Source organism: Rhinoraja longicauda, chromosome 13 (genome assembly GCF_053455715.1).
Source record: "Rhinoraja longicauda isolate Sanriku21f chromosome 13, sRhiLon1.1, whole genome shotgun sequence".
Classification (NCBI taxonomy): Eukaryota; Metazoa; Chordata; class Chondrichthyes; order Rajiformes; family Arhynchobatidae; genus Rhinoraja; species Rhinoraja longicauda.
Genome location: NC_135965.1, coordinates 2,129,300 through 2,152,433, shown reverse-complemented (window position 1 = coordinate 2,152,433; position 23,134 = coordinate 2,129,300). Strand labels below are relative to the sequence as shown.

Below are 23,134 nucleotides of genomic sequence, written 5' to 3'. Positions count from 1 at the left end.
CCCGGTGGTTAGACCGGCCCACCGTGTGTCTTTTGCCATGAAGGGCCGCGTGGAGTCCACACTACGTGGCATGGTGGACATGGGCATCCTCAAGGAGGTGAGTGCCCCCACCCAGTGGGTCTCCACCATGGTGGTCGCTGCCAAGAAAGATGCGAGCGAGATCAGGATCTGCATCAACCCAAAAGACCTGAACCTGGCTATCAAGCGCCCGCACTACCCCATGCGGACGGTGGAGGACGTCGCGGCACAGGTCGGTCCAGCCACAGTTTTCTCGGTCCTAGATGCCAAGAGCTCCTTTTGGCAGATCCCTTTGGATGCACGGTCCTCCTTCCTGACCACCTTCAGCACACCTTTTGGCAGGTTCCGTTTCCTCTGCATGCCTTTTGGGATCAACTCAGCAAGCGAGGTTTTCCAGCGTACAATGGAGCAGCTGTTTGCCGGGTTGCCGTGCGCCATCATTGTGGATGACATCCTGGTGTACGGGAGGGACGTCGCTGAGCACGACCGACACCTCCGCCAAGTCCTGGACAGGGCTCGTGAGATCAATCTCAAACTTAATCAACGGAAGTGTCGATTCCGCGTTGAGGAAGTCACCTACGTTGGCCATGTTTTCACGGCGGGGGGCCTGAAACCAGACCCCGAGAAGACGGCGGCGATCACCGAAATGCCCGCCCCCACTGACGTGCCCGGCCTGCAGCGCTTTCTGGGCATGGTCAACTACTTAGGCAAGTTCATACCCGACCTCAGCGAACTGAGTGCCCCCCTGAGGGAGCTGATCAAGAAGGACAATGCCTGGGTCTGGCTCCCGCACCACCAGTCGACCTTCGTGGCCCTGAAGTCCAGACTCGCACGGACCCCCACTTTGCAGTTTTTCGACCTGAACAGGCCAATTGTCCTCACCTGCGATGCATCTCGGTTTGGCCTTGGTGCTGCCTGCCTGCAGCTCTATGACGACCGGCAGCTGCCCGTCTCCTATGCCTCTCGCACAATGACCCCTGCTGAACAGGGCTACGCCTAGATTGAAAAAGAGCTCCTTGCCGTGGTATTCGCGTGCTCCAAATTCAAAGACTACGTTCTGGGCAACACCTTCACCATCGAAACTGACCACCAACCGCTGGTCTCTATTTTGAAAAAGCCCATCCACGCAGCCTCGTCCCGTTTGCAGCGGATGATGCTGCAGCTTCAGCGCTTTACCTTCGATATCGTGTACCGCAAGGGCAAGGAGATGTTCGTGGCAGACACTTTGTCCCGTGCCCCACTACCTTCCATTTCCCGCCATCCGTACGAATCGGCTGACCTGATGGTGTTGAACGTCAACATCGTTCCATCTTGGCAGATGCAGTCCCTGGTCACACACACTGCCGCTGATCCTGCCCTGCAACAGCTTGAGAGCGTCATCCGCCGTGGCTGGCCTGACCGACGGTCTTCCCTGCCGGCTGGTGCCGTGCCCTACTTCCTGGTTCGGGATGAACTGGTGCTGCACGCGGGCGTGGTGGTGAAGGGTCACAAGGTCGTGGTGCCGGCCGCGCTGCGAGATCACTACTTTCAGACTGCCCACAACGGACACCCCGGGGTGGAGGCCACTTTATCCCAGGCCCAAGCACAATTTTACTGGCCTGGCATGGTTCAGGACATCCGGGACAGGGTATCCGCCTGCGCTGCCTGCAACCGCCTACTACCTCATCAGCAGCGCCAGCCTCTCCTGCAGCAGCCGGCTCCCGAGTTGCCGTGGATGGCTGTTGCCGCCGACATTTTCGAGTGGCGTGGCAAACACTACCTGGTCCTGGTGGACTCCTACTCCAGCTGGTTCGAGGTGGACCTGCTGCCGTCCCTCACGTCTGCTGCCGTCATCGGGAAGCTTCGCCGCCACTTCTCTACCTTTGGTTCCCCGGTATCTCTCCAGTCCGACAACGGGAGCCAGTTTACCAGCGCGGAGTTTGCCGCTTTCGCCACCCTGTGGAACTTTCGCCACATCACCAGCAGCCCCGAGTACCCGCAAAGCAATGGACTTGCAGAGCGCGCTGTCCGCAGCGCGAAGGAACTGATGGAACGTTGTCGGCTTGCCAGTTCTGATTTGTACCTTGCCCTCCTCAACCTCCGCAACATCTCCCGGGACCCCGCGCTCGGTTCCCCTGCCCAGCGCCTCATGTCCCGCACCACTAGACCCCCCATCCCCGTCTCCCAGCAATCCCTGAAACCAACGGCTCGCAGCCCTGCCGCTGTCAAGGAGCGCATCATCGAAAAGCAAGTCATTCAGAAGCGCTCCTTTGACAAATCGTCCCGTCCCCTTCCCCCTCTGTTCGCTGGCCAGGTTGTCCGGATGGAGTCCGCCTCGGGTCACCACCGGCTGGCCGTGGTCGTCGGCAATGCTGACTCTCCACGGTCGTACCTGGTTAATTACGAGGGCACCGTGTACCGTCGTACCCGCCAGCACCTGATGCTGGTCAACGAGCCTGCACCGCCTCCCGCGGTCCCGTATTCACCTCCCGTCCAGTCCCCGGTGCCTGATGTGCCTCCTGCTCCCGTCCATCCTCGCGTGCCCCAACCTTCGCCGTCTCGGCTGTCTGTGCCCGGCACGCCCCAGCCCCCTTCACCTCCTTCGCCTGCGCGTTCGCGGGTATCGCCGCCCCGTTCTCCTCCTTCCCCTGGTTCCCCTGCCTCGGTACCTGCACCCGTCCCTGCTCTTCCTTCGGCCGAAGGGGATGGGGGGTTGCGCACCCGCTCTGGGCGACTGGTCAAGCCGCCTGTCCGGTACGGTGGGTACGAGTAGTCTGTGTTGTGCTGCATTCTATCTGCTCCCTGCTTATAGTTTAAGTCTAGCGTATGAGCCGTGGTCGCTCTTGTTTCCAAGAGGAAGGATGTAGATCAGTGCATGTTCCTTTAACATAGTGACCTCACCACTACTAACCACTCCCCATGGTCTCTTGTATAATTGTAGCTTCCCCACCTCCAGCTCGCTCTCTAGTTCCGGTGATGACCACGGACAGCTAGGGCGTAATGTGTGTAGTGCAATTAATAAAGATATTCAGTAAAAGACTCTGCGTACGAGGGACGTCCTTTTACAAATACCAACATGGATAGAAGATTGACTGATTGGCAGACGGCAAAGTGTGGGAATAAAGGGGACTTTTTCTAGTTTGCTGCCGCTGACTAGTGGTGTTCCACAGAGATCAGTGTTGGGTCCGCTACTTTTAACATTATATTGTAGCGACCAGAGAGAATGGTCCGGGTCGTCGAACCCTCAGATTGGCCAGCGAGGTCACGTGTGAACGCGACCATGGGGATTGGTCCAGAGAGCGACATCGCTGATTGGCCAGCGTGGTCATGTGCGCTTTTGGCACCCGAAAGTTCCAGTTCGGCGATGTCTTCGAAGAAGACAGTAAGTTTTTGATGGTTGTCCTTTACCTTGTTGTTTAACTCTGTATTCGAATATTGCGGCTGCAATAAACTTCTTCTACAACCAACAAGTTTTCGGACTCGCCATATTGGTGACCCCGACGTGATCTGGACGATCACCGACTATGCAGGGACACGACGCCTCGTTGTTGATTGCCGCGCCTGGCACACCGGAGTTAAGCGCGGTAAGCGTTCACCTTCCGTTGTTTTGGACACATTCACCGCAATCTTGGTTTGTCCACACCGAAGCTCAATTTCATATAAAGAAGATATCGGACGACTCGACGATGTATTACTACCTCGTCAGCGCTCTATCACCGGAGACGACCACACGCGTGATGCGGTTCATCGTTAATCCGCCTGCGGAAAGCAAGTACGAGGCCATGAAGAAAGTGTTACTGCGAACCTTCGGGTTTAATAGGCATGATTGCGCTGCAAGACTTCTGCACCTACCGGACCTCGGAGATCGACGGCCTTCCGTTCTCATGGCCGAAATGATGATGCTAGCCGGTGAGCATACGGATTGCCTTATGTTCGAACAGGCATTCCGAGAGAAGCTTCCTGAGGATGTCCGACTGCTGCTCACGGATTGTTCTTTTAAGGACCCCGAAGCATATGCAGCGAAAGCGGACGCGCTCATAGCGGCTAAAAACAAGGCAAGCGGTTCGATCAACAAGGTCTCGACATCAGTGACCACGCCACAGCGACATCAAGATGGCGCCGCGTCTCCCGCCAGTTCTCCGAAAGCCCGCCAAAAAGATCCGCACAAGCGCGGCTGGTGCTATTATCACCTACGATGGGGTAGCGAATCCTGCAACTGCCGCTCACCTTGTACCTTCGCGGGAAATGCCTCGGCCGATCGTACATAGGGGCAGTTACGATTGGCCAGAACCGACGCCTCTACGTCCACGATCGATTCACGGACACAGAATTTTTGGTGGACACGGGAGCCATCGTCAGTATAGTGCCGCCGACCGACCTCGAAACCAGAACGGGTAAGACAGGTCCCACCCTCATCGCGGTTAATGGCAGCCCCATTCGCACTTTCGGTATACGGAAGATGTCCCTTGTGTTAGGCCTCCGCACGTACGAATGGCCATTCATCATAGCAGACGTCAGACAAGCGATCCTGGGCGCAGATTTTCTCTGGGCTTTTTCACTGGTCCCTGATGTCCGCGGTAACGACCTCCGACCCTCCGCCGGCGAGCAGCCCGTCGCTCCGACAATCGCCTCACCGCCCAGCCCTACTGTCCAGGCCGTCGTCGCGGCCCCTGACTCGTATGCTGAGATCCTGGCGGAGTTTCCAGAGCAGCTCATCCAACGTCTTGACACGCCTTCGGCCAAGCATGGCGTGGTCCATCACATCCGCACCGAGGGCCCTCCCGTTTTCGCTCGGGCCAGGAGACTACCGCCAGACAAACTGGTGGTGGCACGGGCGGAATTTAGGAAGATGGAGGAAATGGGCATTGTCCGTCAGTCCGACAGCCCGTGGGCCTCGCCGTTGCATATGGTCTCCAAGGCATCTGGGGGGTGGAGACCATGTGGCGATTATCGGCGTCTCAATGCTGTCACCACGGCTGATCGCTACCCCATACCGCACCTACAGGACTTTTCGTCTGGGCTGGAAGGAGCGGTGGTGTTCTCCAAAATCGATTTGGTGCGAGGATACCACCAGATTCCGGTGCGTTCGGAGGACATACAGAAAACTGTGACGATTACTCCGTTCGGGTTGTTTGAATGGTTGCGTATGCCTTTCGGTTTAAAGAACGCGGCACAGGCTTTCCAACGACTGATGGACCGTGTGGGTCGGGGTTTACTCTTTTTGTTTATTTATTTAGACGACATCCTGGTCGCCAGCCCCTCAGTGCAGGAATACCAGGTCCACTTGCGGACTGTGTTCCAGCGGCTCCAAGACCACGGGCTCATTATCCAACCCTCCAAGTGTCAATTCGGCCTCCCTTCTCTGAATTTTCTAGGGCACAGAATTACCCCTGCCGGCGCCTCCCCTTTGCCCGAGAAGGTGGAGGCTATCCGGGCATTTCCCAGGCCCACCACAGTAAAAGGACTACAGGAGTTCGTAGGCATGGTTAACTTCTACCATAGGTTCGTTCTGGCAGCTGCGCGGGTCATGCGCCCGCTTTTCCAGTGCCTTGCGGGAAAACCGGTAGAGTTGACATGGTCCCCGGCCGCAGAGTCGGCTTTTACAGCAGCTAAGGCAGCATTAGCAGACGCCACCATGTTGGTCCACCCGAGCCCCTCCGCCCCCACGGCCCTGACGGTTGACGCCTCTGACATGGCGGTGGGCGGGGTCTTGGAGCAGCAGGTCGGTGGCCGTTGGCAGCCCTTGGCGTTTTTCAGCCGGCAACTAAATTCGGCTGAGCTGAAGTATAGCGCATTTGACCGAGAGCTTCTGGCCCTCTATTTAGCTGTTCGTCATTTCAGGTATTTCCTTGAGGGCCGCCCATTTGTGGCCTTTACGGACCACAAACCATTAACATTTGCATTTTTCAAATTGTCTGACCCATGGTCGGCCCGCCAGCAGCGGCACCTGACTGCTATCTCCGAATTTACCACCGATGTCCGTCATGTCGCGGGTAAGCTTAATGCCGTTGCTGACGCCCTGTCTAGACCTGCTTTTTCCCCTATTTCGGCGGTGGACTGCGAGGTGGATCCCCAGGAGCTTGCGGAGGCACAGCTTCTAGCGGATACCGCTTCGGCATATCAGTCCACCACTTCGGGATTGAAGTTGGCTCAGGTAGCCTGCGGGTCGGAAGGCACGAAAGTCTGGTGTGATGTTTCTCTTCCCCGTCCCAGGCCGGTAGTACCGCCCTCCCTTCAGCGCCGGGTTTTTGATGCCATTCATGGGCTGGCGCACCCGTCCATCCGCTCCACCTCTGCTTTGGTAGCAGCTCGGTTTGTCTGGCATGGCCTACGGAAACAGGTAGCGGGTTGGGCGCGTTCCTGCGTTCCCTGTCAGACCGCTAAAGTCCAGCGCCATGTCCAGCCCCCCGTACAGGAGTTCGAGGTCCCAGCAGTTCGTTTTTTCCACATCCACGTGGATTTAGTCGGGCCTTTGCCTTCCTCCCGGGGCTACACCCACCTCCTCACGGTGGTGGATCGGTTCACCCGGTGGCCAGAGGCTTTCCCATTGTCTGATATTTCGTCAGCGTCTTGTGCCAGGACTTTGGCCCTCCATTGGGTAGCTCGTTTCGGGGTCCCGGCAGTTATTACCACTGACAGGGGGCCGCAGTTCACTTCGTCCCTCTGGGCCGCGCTCGCAGAACTGTACGGTTCCAAGTTACAACCCACTACTGCATATCACCCCCAGGCAAATGGACTTGTAGAAAGGTTCCACCGTCAACTTAAGGCGTCCCTCAGTGCAAGGCTTGAAGGCCCGGACTGGGTAGACCAGCTCCCCTGGGTTCTTCTGGGCATCCGGACTGCTCCTAAGCTAGATCTCGGTGCGTCGTCCGCGGAGCTAGTATATGGCTCGACACTTCGAGTACCCGGAGATTTGTTTCCGGACCCTTCAGACCAGCTGCCTACAGTCCCATCAGTGTTAGCATTTCTCCGGGCACGGGTGGGTTCCCTGGCTCCAGTTCCGACTTCACGTCATGGGTGTCCCATGGTACATGAACCGCCTTCCCTGAAGGACTGTGAGTTTGTTTTTCTGCGAAAAGATTCCCATCGCGCCCCGTTGCAGAGGGTCTATCAAGGGCCGTTCCGGGTTTTGCGTAAGGGAACGGCTACCTTCACCTTAGACATGTGCGGCAAGAGTGAGCTCGTCTCGTTGTCCCGGCTCAAACCTGCACACTTGGATCCGGATCAACCAGTCCTGGTCGGCCAAACCCCTAGGAGAGGCCGACCTCCGTTAATTCCGCTCAGTCCAGGACCCCCCGTTCCGGCAGTTCCTCCAGGACCCCCCGTTCCGGCAGTTCCTCCAGGACCCCCCGTTCCGGCAGTTCCTCCAAGTCCGGAACCCCCGGCTCCTGTGGTTCAGGCTGCCCCTCTCCGTACTCGTTATGGTCGCGAAATCCGGTTCCCTGCTAGGTTCCGTACCTCGGGTTCTGGGGGGGGTCATGTAGCGACCATAGAGAATGGTCCGGGTCGTCGAACCCTCAGATTGGCCAGCGAGGTCACGTGTGAACGCGACCATGGGGATTGGTCCAGAGAGCGACATCGCTGATTGGCCAGCGTGGTCATGTGCGCTTTTGGCGCCCGAAAGTTCCAGTTCGGCGAAGTCTTCGAAGAAGACAGTAAGTTTTTGATGGTTGTCCTTTACCTTGTTGTTTAACTCTGTATTCGAATATTGCGGCTGCAATAAACTTCTTCTACAACCAACAAGTTTTCGGACTCGCCATAATATGTCAGTGACCTGGCTGAGGGAATTGATAGCTCTGTGGCCAGGTTTGCAGACAATACGAAGATAGGTTAAGCGGCAGGTAGTACTGAGGAAGCAGGGAGGCTCCTATAGGACTTGGACAGGTTGGGTGTGTGGTCAAAGAAGTGGTAAATAAAATACAGTGTAGCAAAGTGTATGTTATACACATAGGTAGAAGGAATAAAAGCATAGACTGCTTTCTAAATGGAGAGAGGATTCAGAAATCGGAAGTGCAAAGGGACTTAGGTGTACAAGTGCAGGATTCCCTAAATTTTAATTTGCAAGTTGAGTCAGTGGTACGGAAGACAAATGCAATGCTAGCATTTATTTTGCAGAACTAGAATATAAAAGCAAGGATGTAATATTGAGGCTTTATCAGGTACTCGTGAGGCTACATTTGGAGTATTGTGAGCAGTTTTGAGCCCCATATCTGAGCTGGGATTTGCTGGCTTTGGAGTGAGATCAGAGGAGGTTTATGAAAATAATCCCAGAGATGATTGGGTTAATGAATGAGGAGCATTTGAAGGCTCTGGACCTGTACTCACTGATGTTTAGAAAGATGAGGAGGGGGATCTCATAGAAACCTACCGAATAATGAAAGGCCTAGAGAGAGTAGCCAAGTCATTTGGTATTTTTAAAGCAGCGATTGACAGGTTCTTGGTTAATCAGGGTGTTAAAGGTTATAGGGAGAAGGTAGGAGAATGGGATTGAGAGGGATAGATCAGCCATGATTGAATGGCAGAGTGCACTCGATGGACTGAATGGCATAATTTGGCCGCCATGACTTATGAACATCATTAATCATGAGTGTGAACACCTCATGTGGATAACCACCTACTGGCCTTCTCAATTGAAAAATCTTATTGATCACTTCTTTAAAGTAGACAGTATATATTCTGGGTAATGGACCTGAGCATATATCATCAAGAGCATTTCTGACTGAGTTACTTAAATCCTGCAGGACGGAGCTGCCAAACTGGATAAAGAACAGGTTGTGAGAAAATCAATACCCCTGTCCTTATTGCAGATGGTAGCAATGATCAATACATAATCCTTGTTTGAACAGTTCCTTTCTCATACCAAGGACACCTTTCATCACCATCCTCATGCAAGGTCTCAATAGCAGAGTTCTGCCAGCAGGTTATTTTTTTACTTCAGATGTTATTTTTGCTCAGCCAGTGTTTAATTGCCCACCCTTGGTTGCTCTTGGGAGGGTGCTGCTGAGCTGCTTTCTTGAACTGTTCCTGTGCTTGAAATTCCAGCCTCTGCAATTGTTTGTGCTTCTGCAATTGTATGTGTATCACAACCTGTTACATAAATGTGATCATTATTCTGTACAAGATCCTTGTCAGATCTTCAATTAATACATTCTCATTACACAATACGTTCTAAAATAGCCTATTCTCTCAATAGTTCCTCAAAATACATATTAAGAAATTAATTCCTTACACACTCTATATCTGTACTTTTACTGCCAATTTGGTTTATCTAATCTCTGTGTAGATTAAAATCACTAATGATTCTCCTTGTTAATGTCTTGATTTATTTGTTCTACATTATCATTGCTATTTGTGGGTCCATGCACTCCACCAATCAGATCTGCCCCTTGTTGCTTCTTAAATTCATGCAAAGCAGTTCTGTCTCGATTTTCTGCAATAATATCCTTCTTTTCTATATCCATGATATACACTCATCAGCCAAAACATTATGACCTGATGAGCCAAAACATTATGACCACCTGCTTAATATGCTGTTGGTCCTCCGCGTGCAGCCCCATACGCAGCAGGGTGCGAAGCACTGTGTATTGTGACACATTCCTCCCGTGACCACCATTAAAATTTTCTGTGAGTTATGCCACAGTAGACCTTCTGTCGGTTCGGACCAGACGGGATAGCCTTCATTGCCCTCGCGCATCGATGAGCCTTGGGCGCCCAACACCCTGTCGCCGGTTTGTGGCTTGTCCCTCCTCGGACCACTGTCGGTAGGTACTCACCACTGATGACCGGGAGCACCCCACAAGCCTTGCCGTTTCAGAGATGCTCCAACCCAGTCGTCTGGCCATAACAATTTGGCCCCTGGCAAAGTCGCTCAGGTCTTTCCTCCTGCCCATTTCTTCTGCATCCAACAAGAACTGACTGTTCACTTGCTGCCTAATATATCCCACCCCTTGACAGATGCCATTGTAACAAGATAATCAATGTTATTCACTTTGCCTGTCATTGGTCATAATGTTTTGGCTGATCGGTGTATGACAACTTAGTTGCCTGTGATAAATGACAACTAAGTTCACAACACATAAATGTTAGGCAATAAATATATTCAACAGATCAGAGTCTAATCACCTTCCCTTGATAGCAATGGCAATACTAAACATTGAGTCCCCCAATGAACATCCTTGACGCTACCATTAATGAGAAAGCTAATTGCAAGAGCCACAAAAAACATGATTACAAAAGTTGGCAAAGGCTGATTATTATGCCACGTCTCCAAATTCCCAAAGCATTCAATCATCTACAAACCATAATATTGTGAACCTCACCCAGATGGGGTGAGATTCAACAGCATTCAAGAGATACAACATCACCTGGGATTACCACTTCCTGCACCCTTCCACTGCTAGTAGGTGCAATATTCATAAAAATCCATAATATGCTACTGGAATGGATAGAACATTATTGGAATGGATTCTCCAGGAATATTTCTCTTTGGTTAGTTTCACATATTTAGCATAACGTCTTTATTAGCTATATTATTGGGAGAATTCCCTCCGTTTATCTAAATGAAAAATATAGATCCTTCATTCTGTTGAAGCACTGCTTTTTAATAGGTTGCTTTCTTTGATTTCAAGATTTTATTTCAATAAAAAATGATATATAAAATGAAAAATATCTATTTTCCCAAGGAGAACTGAGGAATTGTAAGGGTAAAAAGACCCTAATGGGAGTTATCTACAGGCCCCCAAACAATAGGGTGCAAGTTGAATCAAGAGTTAAAATTGGCATGTCGCAAAGGTAATGCTACGGTGGTTATGGGAGATTTCAACATGCAGGTAGATTGGGAAAATCAGCTTGGTAATGGTCCCCTAGAAAGGGAGTTTGTGGAGTGCCTCCGAGATGGATTCTTGGAGCAGCTTGTACTGGAGCCTACCAGGGAGAAGGCAATTCTGGACAGTGTTGTGTAATGAACCGGATTTGATAAGGGGACTCAAGGTAAAAGAGGCATTAGGAGGTAGTGATCATAATATGATCAGTTTTAATCTACAATTTGAGAGGGAGAAGGGAAAATTGGAAGTGTCAGTATTGCAGTTGAGCAAGGGGGACTATGGAGGCATGAGAGGAGCTGGCCAGAGATGACTGGAAACATACCCTAGCAGGGAAGACGGTGGAACAACAATGGCAGGTATTTCTGGGAATAATACAAAAGGTGCAGGTTCAGTTCATTACAAAGAGGTAGAAAGATTCTAAGGGGAGTAAGAGGCAACCATGGCTGATAAGGGAAGTCAAGAACAGTATAAAAATAAAGGAGACGAAGTATAACATAGCAATTTTTTTTATACTGTTCTTGACTTCCCTTATCAGCCATGGTTGACTCGCACAGCTATCTGGACTACACTTCTTCCCACCCGGTCCCCTGCAAAAAGTCTATCCCCTAATCCCAATTCCTCCGTCTACGCCGCATCTGCGCCCGGGATGAGGTGTTTCACACTAGGGCTTCCGAGATGTCCTCGTTCTTCAGAAAACGGGGCTTCCCCTCCTCCATTATAGATGAGGCTCTCACTAGGGTCTCTTCTACATCTCGCAGCTCCGCTCTTGCTCCCCCTCCCCCCACTCGCAACAAGGACAGAATCCCCCTCGTTCTCACCTTCCACCCCACCAGCCAGCAGATCCAACATATCGTCCACCAACATTTCCGTCACCTACAACGGGACCCCACCACTGGCCATATCTTCCCATCCCCTCCCCTCTCTGCGTTCCGCAGAGACCGTTCCCTCCGTATCTCCCTGGTCCACTCGTCCCTTCCTACCCAAACCACCCCATCCCCAGGCACATTCCCCTGCAACCGCACGAGATGCAACACCTGTCCCTTTACCTCCCCCCTCAACTCCATCCAAGGACCCAAACAGTCTTTCCAGATGAGACAAAGGTTCACCTGCACCTCCTCCAACCTCATCTATTGCATCCGCTGCTCTAGATGTCAACTTATTTACATCGGCGAAACCAAGCGCAGGCTCGGCGATCGCTTCGCTGAACACCTGCGCTCGGTCCGCATTAACCAAACCGAGCACTTCAACTCCCCCTCCCATTCCCAGTCTGACCTTTCTGTCATGGGCCTCCTCCAGTGCCATAGTGAGGCCCACCGGCAATTGGAAGAACAGCACCTCATATTTTGCCTGGGCAGTTTGCAGCCCAGTGGTATGAACATCGACTTCTCCAACTTTAGATAGTTCCTCTGTCCCTCCCTTCCCCTCCTCCTTCCCAGATATCCCTCTATCTTCCTGTCTCCACCTATATCCTTCCTTTGTCCCGCCCCCCTGACATCAGTCTGAAGAAGGGTCTCGACCCGAAACGTCACCCATTCCTTCTCTCCCGAGATGCTGCCTGACCTGCTGAGTTACTCCAGCATTTCGTGAATAAATCGATTTGTACCAGCATCTGCAGTTATTTTCTTATATAACATAGCAAGGATGAGCGGGAAGTCAGAGGATTGGGACTCTTTTAAAGAGCAACAGAAGATAACTAAAAAGGCAATAAGGGGAGAAAAGATGAGGTACGAAGGTAAGCTAGCGAAGAATATAAAGGAGGATAGTAAAAGCTTCTTTAGGTACGTGAAGAGGAAAAAAATAGTTAAGACAAATGTGGGTCCCTTGAAGACGGAAGCAGGTGAATTTATTATGGGGAACAAGGAAATGGCAGACGAGTTGAGCAGGTACTTTGGATCTGTCTTCACTAAGGAAGACACCAACAATCTCCCAGATGTACTAGTGGACAGAGGTCCTAGGGTGACAGAGGAACTGAAGGAAATTCACATTAGGCAGGAAATGGTGTTGGGTAGACAGATGGGACTGAAGGCCGATAAATCCCCAGGGCCTGATGGTCTGCATCCCAGGGTACTTAAGGAAGTGGCTCTAGAAATCGAGGATGCATTGGTGATCATTTTCCAATGTTCTATAGATTCAGGATCGGTTCCTGTGGATTGGAGGGTAGCTAATGTTATCCCACTTTTTAAGAAAGTAGGGGGAGAGAAAACGGGAAATTATAGACCAGTTAGCCTGACATCAGTGGTGAGGAAGCTGCTGGAGTCAATTATAAAAGAAGAAATTGCGGAACATTTGGATAGTGGTAACAGGATCGTTACGAGTCAGCATGGATTCCAAAGACGTACAGGTATGTAGGTTAATTGACTAGGTAAATGTAAAAAATTGTCCCTAGTGGGTGTAGGATAGTGTTAATGTGCGGGGATCGCTGGGCGGCGCGGACTTGGTGGGCCGAAAAGGCCTGTTTCCGCGCTGTATATATATGATATATGATATATTTACGAAGGGGAAATCATGCTTGACTAATCTTCTGGAATTTTTTGAAGATGTAACTAGGAAAATGGACAAGGGAGAGCCAGTGAATGTAGTGTACCTGGACTTTTAGAAAGCCTTTGATAAGGTCGCACATAGGAGATTAGTGGTCAAGATTAGAGCACATGGTATTGGGGGTAGGGTGCTGACATGGATAGAAAATTGGTTGGCAGACAGGAAACAAAGAGTAGGGATTAACGGGTCCCTTTCAGAATGGCAGGCAGTGACTAGTGGGGTACTGCAAGGTTCGGTGCTGGGACCGCAGCTATTTACAATATACAGTCTGAAGAAGGGTCTCGACCCGAAACGTCGCCCATTCCTTCTCTCCCGAGATGCTGCCTGACCTGCTGAGTTAGTCCAGCATATTGTGAATAAATACCTACAATATACATTAATGACTTAATGACTTAGATGAAGGGATTAAAAGTAACATTAGCAAATTTGCAGATGACACGAAGCTGGGTGGCAGTGTGAACTGTGAGGAGGATGCTATGAGGATGCAGGGTGACTTGGACAGGTTGTGTGAGTGGGCAGATGCATGGCAGATACAGTTTAATGTGGATAAATGTGAGGTTATCCACTTTGGTGGAAAGAACAGGAAGGCAGATTATTATCTGAATGGTGTCAAGTTAGGAAATGGGGAAGTACAAAGAGATCAGGGTGTCCTTGTTCATCAGTCACTTAAAGTTAGCATGCAGGTACAGCAGGCAGTGAAGAAAGCCAATGGCATGTTGGCCTTTATGACAAGAGGGCTTGAGTATAGGAAAAAAAGAAGTCCTTCTGCAGTTGTACAGGGCCCTAGTGAGACCACACCTGGAGTACGGTTTGCAGTTTTGGCCTCCAAATTTGAGGAAGGATATTCTTGCTATTGAGGGCGTGCAGCGTAGGTTCACTAGGTTAATTCCCGGAATGGCGGGACTGTCGTATGTTGAAAGACTGGAGTGACTAGGCTTGTCTACGCTGGAATTTAGAAGGATGAGAGGGAATCTTATAGAAACATATAAGATTATTAAGGGATTGGATACATTAGAGGCAGGAAACATGTTCCCAATGTTGGGGGAGTCCAGAGCCAGGGGCCACAGTTTAAGAATAAGGGGTAGGCCATTTAGAATGGAGATGAGGAAAAACTTTTTCAGTCAGAGTTGTAAATCTGTGGAATTCTCTGCCTCAGAAGGCAGTGAAGGCCACTTCTCTGGATGCTTTCAAGAGAAAGCTAGATAGAGTTAAAGATAGCGGAGTCAGGGGGTATGAGGAGAAAGCAGGAACGGGGTACTAATTGTGAATGATCAGCCATGATCACATTGAATGGCGGTGCTGGCTCCAAGGGCCGAATGGCCTACTCCTGCACCTATTGTCAATTGTCTATAAAATTCCCTTCTAAGCCCTCTTGTTTTCTCATTTAAAGCACTACTTAAAATCTCTTCCAAACCCTTTCATCATCAAGCCAATAGAAGACCATAAACATCGGAGCATAATTTGGCCATTCAGCCCATCGAGTCTATTCCACTTGGCTGATATATTTTTCTCTCCCAACCCCATTCTCCTGCCTTCTCCCCATAATCTTTGACATCTTTCCTAATCAAGAACCTGTAAACTTCCGCTTTTCAATGTCTTGGCCTGCCATGTCCAATGTTTGTGTCAATAAATTCCACAGATTAACAACCCTTTGGATAAAGAAATTTCTTCTTGTCTCCATTCTAAAGGTAAGTTCTTTAATTCTCAGGCTGTCCTCCGATTCTAGACTCTTCTTTTACTGGAAGCATCCTTTCCATGTCCACTCTGGGCATTTTATTATTGGTAGGTTACAATGGGATCCTCCTCATCCTTCTAAACCCCAGCAAGTATGGGCCCAGAACTTCAAAACACTCCTCATACATTAACCCAATCATCCCCGGGATCATTCTCATAAACCTCTTCTGAACCCTCTCCAACGCCAGCATATCTTTCCTCAAAAATGGGGCCCAAAACTGCTCACAATATTCTAAATATGGCCTCACCAGCACTTTATAAATCCTCAACATTACATCCTTGCGTTCATATTCTGGTCCCCACGAAATGAATGGCAACAATGCTAACATTGTGTTCAGTTCTGGGCACCGTGTTATAGGAAAGATGCTGCAGGCTGTAAAGGGTGCAGAGAAGATTTACGAGGATATTGCCAAGACTAGATGGTCTGAGCTATAGACAGAGATTGAGTAGGCTGGGGCCCTATTCCTTGGAGCGCAGGAAGATGAGGGGTAATCTTATAGACGTGTACAAGATCATGAGAGGAAAAGATCTGGTAGATGTACAGAGTCTCTTGTCCAGAGTAGGCGAATCAAGGACCAGAGGACATTGGTTTACAGTGAAGGGGAAAAGATTTAATAGGAATCTGAGGGGTAACTTTTTCACACAGAGGGTGGTGGATGTATGGAATAAGCTGCCAGAGAGGTAGTTGAGGCAGGGTATTTAAGAAACAGTTGGACAGGTACATGGATAGGACAGGTTTGGAGGAGATATGGACCAAATGCTGGCAGGTGGAACTGGTGTAGCAAGGACATGTTGCCCGCTGTGGGCAAGTTGGGCCGAAGGCCCCGTTTTCACACTGTATCACTCTATGACTCTATTGCATTTGCCTTCCTTACTTACCGCAGAGTCAACCTGCAAATGAACCTTTTGGAAATTCTGCACCAGCACTCCCAAGTCCATATGTACTTCTGATTTCTGAATGCTACCCTATTTAGAAAATAATCTTTCTGCAGCCTCCCTGTTTTATCAACACTATCTGCCCCTACCCCTAATGGTGTGGATTTATAGCTTTGTTATGTCTTCAAAAAAAACTAAAACAATGTGTTATTAAAGTAGCAATGGCTTCATTATACTGTTATTTTTGAGAGGGTTGTATAAATTAATGTATTTTTCCAAGTCAATAAAACATTTATACAATACAAATTATAAAATAAAACATTTCCATTCATGTACAGACATGGAAATGTTTCAAATATTGAAACATTTGTGAAGAATGTTGGATTTATAGAAATAAATCAGGCTGATCCCCAAAATCAGAAAATATCATACGCCATTTCTCCAAGCTTTAAATTGTTTCCACACCCATCTTTTTTTGCAATACTGTTTTTTGTGATAACCAGGTAATTATTTGCTATTCAAGATGCCTCCATTAAAGAGCAGATAATTCATGTATGGAAAGTATAATAAATGAAATAATGATTTGCAAAATCTTTTCAAAATTGAAAATGGACTATTTAGAAATGCTTACCTTTGCATGATTAAGTTCAAAAGTGATAGGAGCAGAATTAGGTAATTCGGCCCATCAAGTCTACTCAGCCTCTCAATCATGGCTGATCTATCTCTCTCACTCAACACCATTCTCCTGCCTCCTCCCCATAACATGACACCTGTACTAATCAAGAATCTATCTATCTCTCCCTTTAAAAATCTCCACTGACTTTGCCTCCACAGCCTTCTGTGGGGAATGAATTCCACAGATTCGCCACCCTCTGACTAAACAAATTTGTCCTCATCTCCTTCCTAAAGGAACATCCTTTAATTCTGAGGCTATGGCATCTGGTCCTAGACTCTCACACTAGTGGAAATATCCTCTCCACATCCACTCTATCCAAACCTTTCACTATTCGGTAAGTTTCAATGAGGTCCTCACTCATCCTGCGAGTACAGGCCCAGTGCCTTCAAACGCTCATCATATGTTAACCACTCATTCCTGGGATTATTCTCATAAACCTCCTCTGGACCCTCTCCAGTGCCAGCACATCCTTCCTGAGATATGGGGCCCAAAATTGCTCACACTACTCCAAATGCAGTCTGACCCATGCCTTATAAAGCCTTAGCATTACATCCCTGTTTTTGTATTCTAGTCCTCTCAAAATAAATGCCATCCTTACTAGCGATTTGACTTGCAAATTAACTTTTTGGGAATCCTGCACTAGCATTCCTAGGTCCATTTGCTCCTCTGATTTCTGAATTCTCTCCCCATTTAGGAAATAGCCTGTGCCTTTATTCCTACTACCAAAATGCATGACTCCACACCTTGCTGCACTGAATTCCATCTGCCACTTCTCTGCCCACTCTCCCAACCTGCCAAGTCCTTCTGCAGAGTCCCTGCTTTCTCCACACTACCTGCTCCTCCGCCTATCTTCGTATCATCCGCAAACCTGGCCACAAAATCTCAATCTCCTCATCCAAATCATTAATATATGATGTGCAGAATAGCTGCCCCAACAGCGACCCCTGTGGAACTCCGCTAGTCACTGGCAGCCAACTCGAAAAAGTCCCCTTTATTGCCACTCTTTGCCTTCTGCCATCCAGCCAGCCCGTTATCCATGCTGGTATCTTCCCTTTGATACCATGGGCTCTCATCTTCTTTAGCAGTCTCACATGCAGCACCTTATCAAAGGCTTTCTGAAAATCTAGGTAACCAATTTGTTACTATTTGTGTTTTAATCCCGATCAAAAAAAAAGGCAACCAAATTACATTAATCCAATACAAGGTTAGAATGTCTTTATTTTACAGGGACAATCTTGTAATTCAAATGGCAATGAAATGGCAGCCATGGAAGTGGTAACCTGTTACACAAATTAAAAATGTATGCAACCTTTGAGTCCACCTTCACTTTACGAGGCGAGTTCTATCCTGAAAAACACATTGGATCAGGAAAGAGGTGAGCAGAGCGCTCCCAAAAGCATTACAGCAAAATAAATGCAACGTTAAGATGGCTGGTATGGAACACATCAATTTACCCCAAGCCCATTAACCTCAGACTTTCTGATTGGGTTAGTTTATACACGTACATGGGATGTAATTAGGATGCTTATTTGAATTATTTATTATCGTTTTGAACGGTATCTGTATTGATTTATGTAAAACCAAATTGACACTATACTTTATTTTTTTTCTACATCGGATCGAGATCAATCTATTTTACATAGGATTAACAAGATCACCAAAAAATGATCGACGGTACTGTTTACAATTTTGAATTTAATTAAAAAAACACTAATTCCGTTTGTTCAATGATTGACAACAATGACCTTTATCGTTCGTGCGAAATGTAGAATTTAAAACTGAATTTATAAGGCCCCGCTTCATGCCCAAAGCATAAACAACAGATCTGTCCATGTTAATTGTTCTGTACCATTAAACCTCATCGGCATCTTTGTGCAATGAACTCGCACCGTATTAATGGAAATCGGGTCATCATTTACACACGGCAAACAATTTAAGTTTAAGACGAAAACCTAAATTATTTATTAGATCAACGGGTAGCTGGAAATGTGCTTTATTTCTGAGGATATTTTCGGAAGTGATTTACTCTTTTGTATGCACGATCTCATAAATGGCTATTGCCCGCGCCGTTCACATTGTCTATCGCATCACATACAAGGTGCCATAAAGCCCGGTTGGAACTTACGTTGTCGTTGAGATTTTGTAGAGCAACGTTCATTCTGGAGATGTATCTTGATCTATCAAGCAACTAGCATTTCAGCGATGTAAACATCGGTCTAGTGGCATGGCTTGCCGTAGAATTACTCCCGACCAGATGTGGGCGAGCATCTACACAAAAATAAATAGATATTAAATAAAACGGCGACGTGCTGCTGAAGAGTGAAAATAGGGTGCACAGAATGAGGATGGCCGCGCCTTGGAGGCCCAGCAGTCTGCTGAGGGACTCTTCCAATCACATATTGCGCACTGGTTATTATGACAAGAAATCTATTGTGGCTGGGAAGGAGCCGGCAAGATCAGGTGTGGCAAAGGCATCTGTGGTTTAATCTGCACTTTCCGGTCATGATTTATTCAAATGAAGACGCAGCTGGATTTTGCATTTAATTCATCGTCACGAAAGCTGGGTGCCAAATTCAGATGAGGTTGAGACATGTCAGTGGAAGTGACCAGAGGTCTATCGCTAGTAATGTTTATGACACTGAATTAATTCAGACCGGACAAAGCTCGATCAAGGGTGAAGGCAACTCCTATATTAATACCGGGCGAATGTGCTATTTTTTGCTTTATTTTACAAATAAGCAAGTTCAATCTGACACTGAAAAATAATTTGCAACTGTTCTGTTGAATGACATAGAACCCACTATCTGCCCAGTCCCAACATCGTCACCATATCAATTAACGAAGTTGACTTTTTTCCTAAAAGTTACTAACTATATACTAAAATAAACATGTAAATGCTTCACATGTGAAGATTGCATTTTAAACACAGAACATTGAACAGCGTAATCTGCAGGGCGAGGAGCCGACAAATAGAAAAACCCAAGGTATATTTTTCCCTACTATGGGTAAAATGGCTTCGTTCTGTGCCGTCGTTTTATATATTATAGAATACAGAAATCAGATTGTTGCAGAAAAGCTGCTGTTATAATATATTCCAATTGCCTTTCATGCTAGAAGACTGGTTTCAAGCAAAAGGGGAAATGTACATACCTGAATTAAAAGTCAACTGAAAAATATATGAACTTTCCGGTTGTAAACTTCATTTGCAGAACCGAGGACCGTGATGATGAATCACACTGAAGAGATCGTATTTATTGTTTCCTTCAAATGTTGCCCAGTATTTCCATATTTTTAAAAATGAATTCACTTTCTTATGAAATGCTGCTTTTTATATTTTAAAACTAATATCCAAAAGAGCCAAAATCTGCAGAGTAGTGTGACTGCAGTGTGACAAAAAAGATAGGAGAGAAATTGTAAGTAATCAATGAAGGCCTTTGCGAGTGAAAATGGCATTTTAATGACGCATTTTTAAAATGGAAAATTATATAATTGAATTTAGCAGCAAAGGCCTTAAGAAAGATTGTAAGTTGACCCTCAGGCAATTCACATCACAGCAACTGGCTATGTTTTGCGGATTAATGCAGTACTTAATGTTGCAAATTTATGAAATACATGATGACCAATCTCAACCTTTAAGAATATTTTTATGACAGACACAATAACAGATGGGCCAATATCCATCTTTATCGTATGCTGGTTTACAGTTCAGCCAAAACAGTATTACCTCATGGCAGTAGAATTTGGAATTAAATATTTTAATATTGATGGCAATGTTAACCATTGAAAACTCAATACAATTAAGGTATACAAGCGGATATTGTGCATATTATATTGTAATCATTTGCAAAACAAATTAAACTATTTAAAAATGAAATCATGTTTGGAAGTGATAAGCCACGCTCTGGCTGCAGTCATTGGTTAATAATTTAAATGTAATTTGGGGATAATCTATATTAGTGTAAATCATCAGCTCCCGGCAATTCGTACACATGTAAAAACATGCCACGGGTAAGAAGCCAGGATTTTTACATCTTCAAATAGGAAAGGGAGACTTGTTTGGAAACAACTATTGAAGAGAGTTATCCTTTTATTGAAGGACAACTATCGGTGCACAAAGCTGTTTATGTTTGGAAGTCTTAACTATTTGTTATTCTCTTCAATGAAAATGCAGTAAGTTCTGAATATGGCGTTTACAACATTAATATTTATCACCACGCGTAATGGCCCCATAGCAGAAGAGTCCACGTCGCGGGGCTGAAAGCTGGAAGTGTCCTGAGCTAATTCTGCTACCACCATCATCTACTGTACAAGTGAGGCTCCCACTGATTGTCGCCGGAAGCTTGCCCCTTTTCAGGACGGCCGACGATAGTGATGCAACATTTGAATGATGGACATGAAAGAAGAAGACCACGCATAATAAAACATGTTCTCAGTTCGACTAGTAATTATTTGAGGAGCATTACATAAATCTGATCGAACTTTCAACAATCTAAGTATGCCATGGACCCTCGGTTGAAAAGAAATCTAATTTACAACAAAAGTGCACTCTAAGAGAGAGAAAACAAGGATCACAAAGAAACATTGATAACTGATGAATTATTTCAAAAATGTAATATCTGCATGTAACCATTAAAATACAGAGTGTGTGGGTGTTGTGAATGTTTGAAACACTTTACTGACAATACATTTTCACTTTGCTCATCTCTAACTCTTCCAATCCCTTTCTTGTCTTCTCTATCTTCCAGCCCAGGAAATTGAGTAGTGACCAAGTGCACAGATTTTCAAAGTTACCTTTGGCTACATTCCTTCTCATCCTGCTTCTGGTGAGGACTCCACTTCATTCTCCAATTTTCTGTGCCTTCGTTGCATCTGTTCTGATGGCAGCACCTTGTACAGAGTGGTTCCTATCTATCTTTTACCTCCACGATGGTTTCCCTTCAATCATTGTTGACATGCCTCTCAATGGTATCTCTTCCATTTCCTGTTCCTCTACTCTTATCCTCTTTCCTCCCATTTGGAACAAAGACAATGTTCTCTTGCTTCCATCTTTATCTAAAGTCTACACAATCAGCAAATCATTCTCTACAAATTTTGATATTAACACTGGACACATCTCCCCTACTTCCTTTCTTTCAGCATTTTGAAGGGAATGTTTTCTTCACAATGTTTTAACTTCACAATGTTCTATCACCTCTTCTCATGGCACCTTCCATGAAACCACAGGAATTGAAATACTTGCCTATTTAACCTGCCTATTGCCCGGGAATCTAAACATTCTTTTCAGGTGAAGCAAGGATTTACTTGTATTTCTTCCAATTTAGTACTCTTTGTGATAGGGTCTTCTCTAAATTTGTGAAACCAATACAAATACAGGAAATTGAGTAGTGACCAAGTGCACAGATTTTCAAAGTTACCTTTGGCTACATTCCTTCTCATCCTGCTTCTGGTGAGGACTCCACTTCATTCTCCAATTTTCTGTGCCTTCGTTGCATCTGTTCTGATGGCAGCACCTTGTACAGAGTGGTTCCTATCTATCTTTTACCTCCATTCTCTTTCATCTAATACCACCACCACCTGTGTCGACACAGGGAAGTGCACATACTGGTTTACAAGAAAAGACAGAAAGACCTGAATATTAGAAAAAGAATCCAAAAAGTCAAACAAAATATGTCATGGCTGTTGCCCCAGAAGAACACAGACACAAAGTGCTGGAGTATTTCAGCAGGACAGGCAGCATCTCTGGAGAGAAGGAATGGGTGACGTTTCGGGTCGAGACCCTTCATCAGTCTGAAGAAGGGTCTCAACCCAAAACGTCACCCATTCCTTCTCTCCAGAGATGCTGCCTGTCCCACTGAGATACTCCCAGCCTTTTGTGTCTACATTCGATTGAAACCAGCATCTGCAGTTCTTTTCTACACATTTTGTCCACCCCAAAAGAATAATTGCCCGCAGAACCCCCTCTTTCCTTAAAAGACACAAAGTGCTGGAGTAACTCAATGGGTCAAGCAGCTTCTCTGGAGAACATGGATATGCAACGTTTCAGGTCGGGACCCATTGTCAGACTGATGGAGATTGAATTATTGTGTCAATCTGCCTCTTCTGGTTTCCATCCCATCACAGATGTTCCTTTTCCCTCTCTTGGCTCTTCTCTTTTATTTGCAACTTAAAACATGATTTTTTCCCAGTTCTGATTAAAATTAATCGATGTGAAACCTTCCTGACAGACAGGAAGCAGCATGTGAGGCTGGGAAAGCACATCTCGGATCCGCAGACCCTCAGCATAGGAGCACCGCAAGGCTGCGTACTCTCCCCTCTCCTGTACTCTCTCTACACCAACGACTGCACCTCCACAGACTCCTCTGTCAAGCTCCTCAAGTTTGTGGATGACACAACCCTGATTGGACTGATCCAGGATGGGGAGGAATCTGCCTACAGAGGGGAAGTGACACAGCTGGCGCCCTGGTGCCATCGCAACAACCTGGAGCTCAAT

The 23,134-nt window shown here is 47.2% G+C and overlaps 1 protein-coding gene across 3 annotated transcripts in view; it reads right to left on the bottom strand.

Annotated features, from left to right (window-relative positions):
- The window catches only part of ece2b (endothelin converting enzyme 2b), a 183,454-nt gene extending 163,399 nt beyond the window's left edge, over positions 1 to 20,055 (bottom strand). Inside the window, exons 1-2 of one of the 3 annotated variants that reach the window (XM_078410191.1) lie at positions 19,795 to 20,055; positions 18,770 to 18,912 (exon numbers count right to left, since the gene is read on the bottom strand). In XM_078410191.1, coding sequence (XP_078266317.1) covers positions 18,770 to 18,802 — 33 coding nt within the window. In that variant the 5' untranslated portion in view covers positions 18,803 to 18,912; positions 19,795 to 20,055. Of the gene's footprint in view, positions 1 to 17,953; positions 17,992 to 18,769; positions 19,145 to 19,794 lie in introns of those variants that run through there. The other 2 variants (XM_078410193.1, XM_078410190.1) reach the window with 2 other exon arrangements.
- Between the last annotated feature and the right edge of the window lie 3,079 nt (positions 20,056 to 23,134).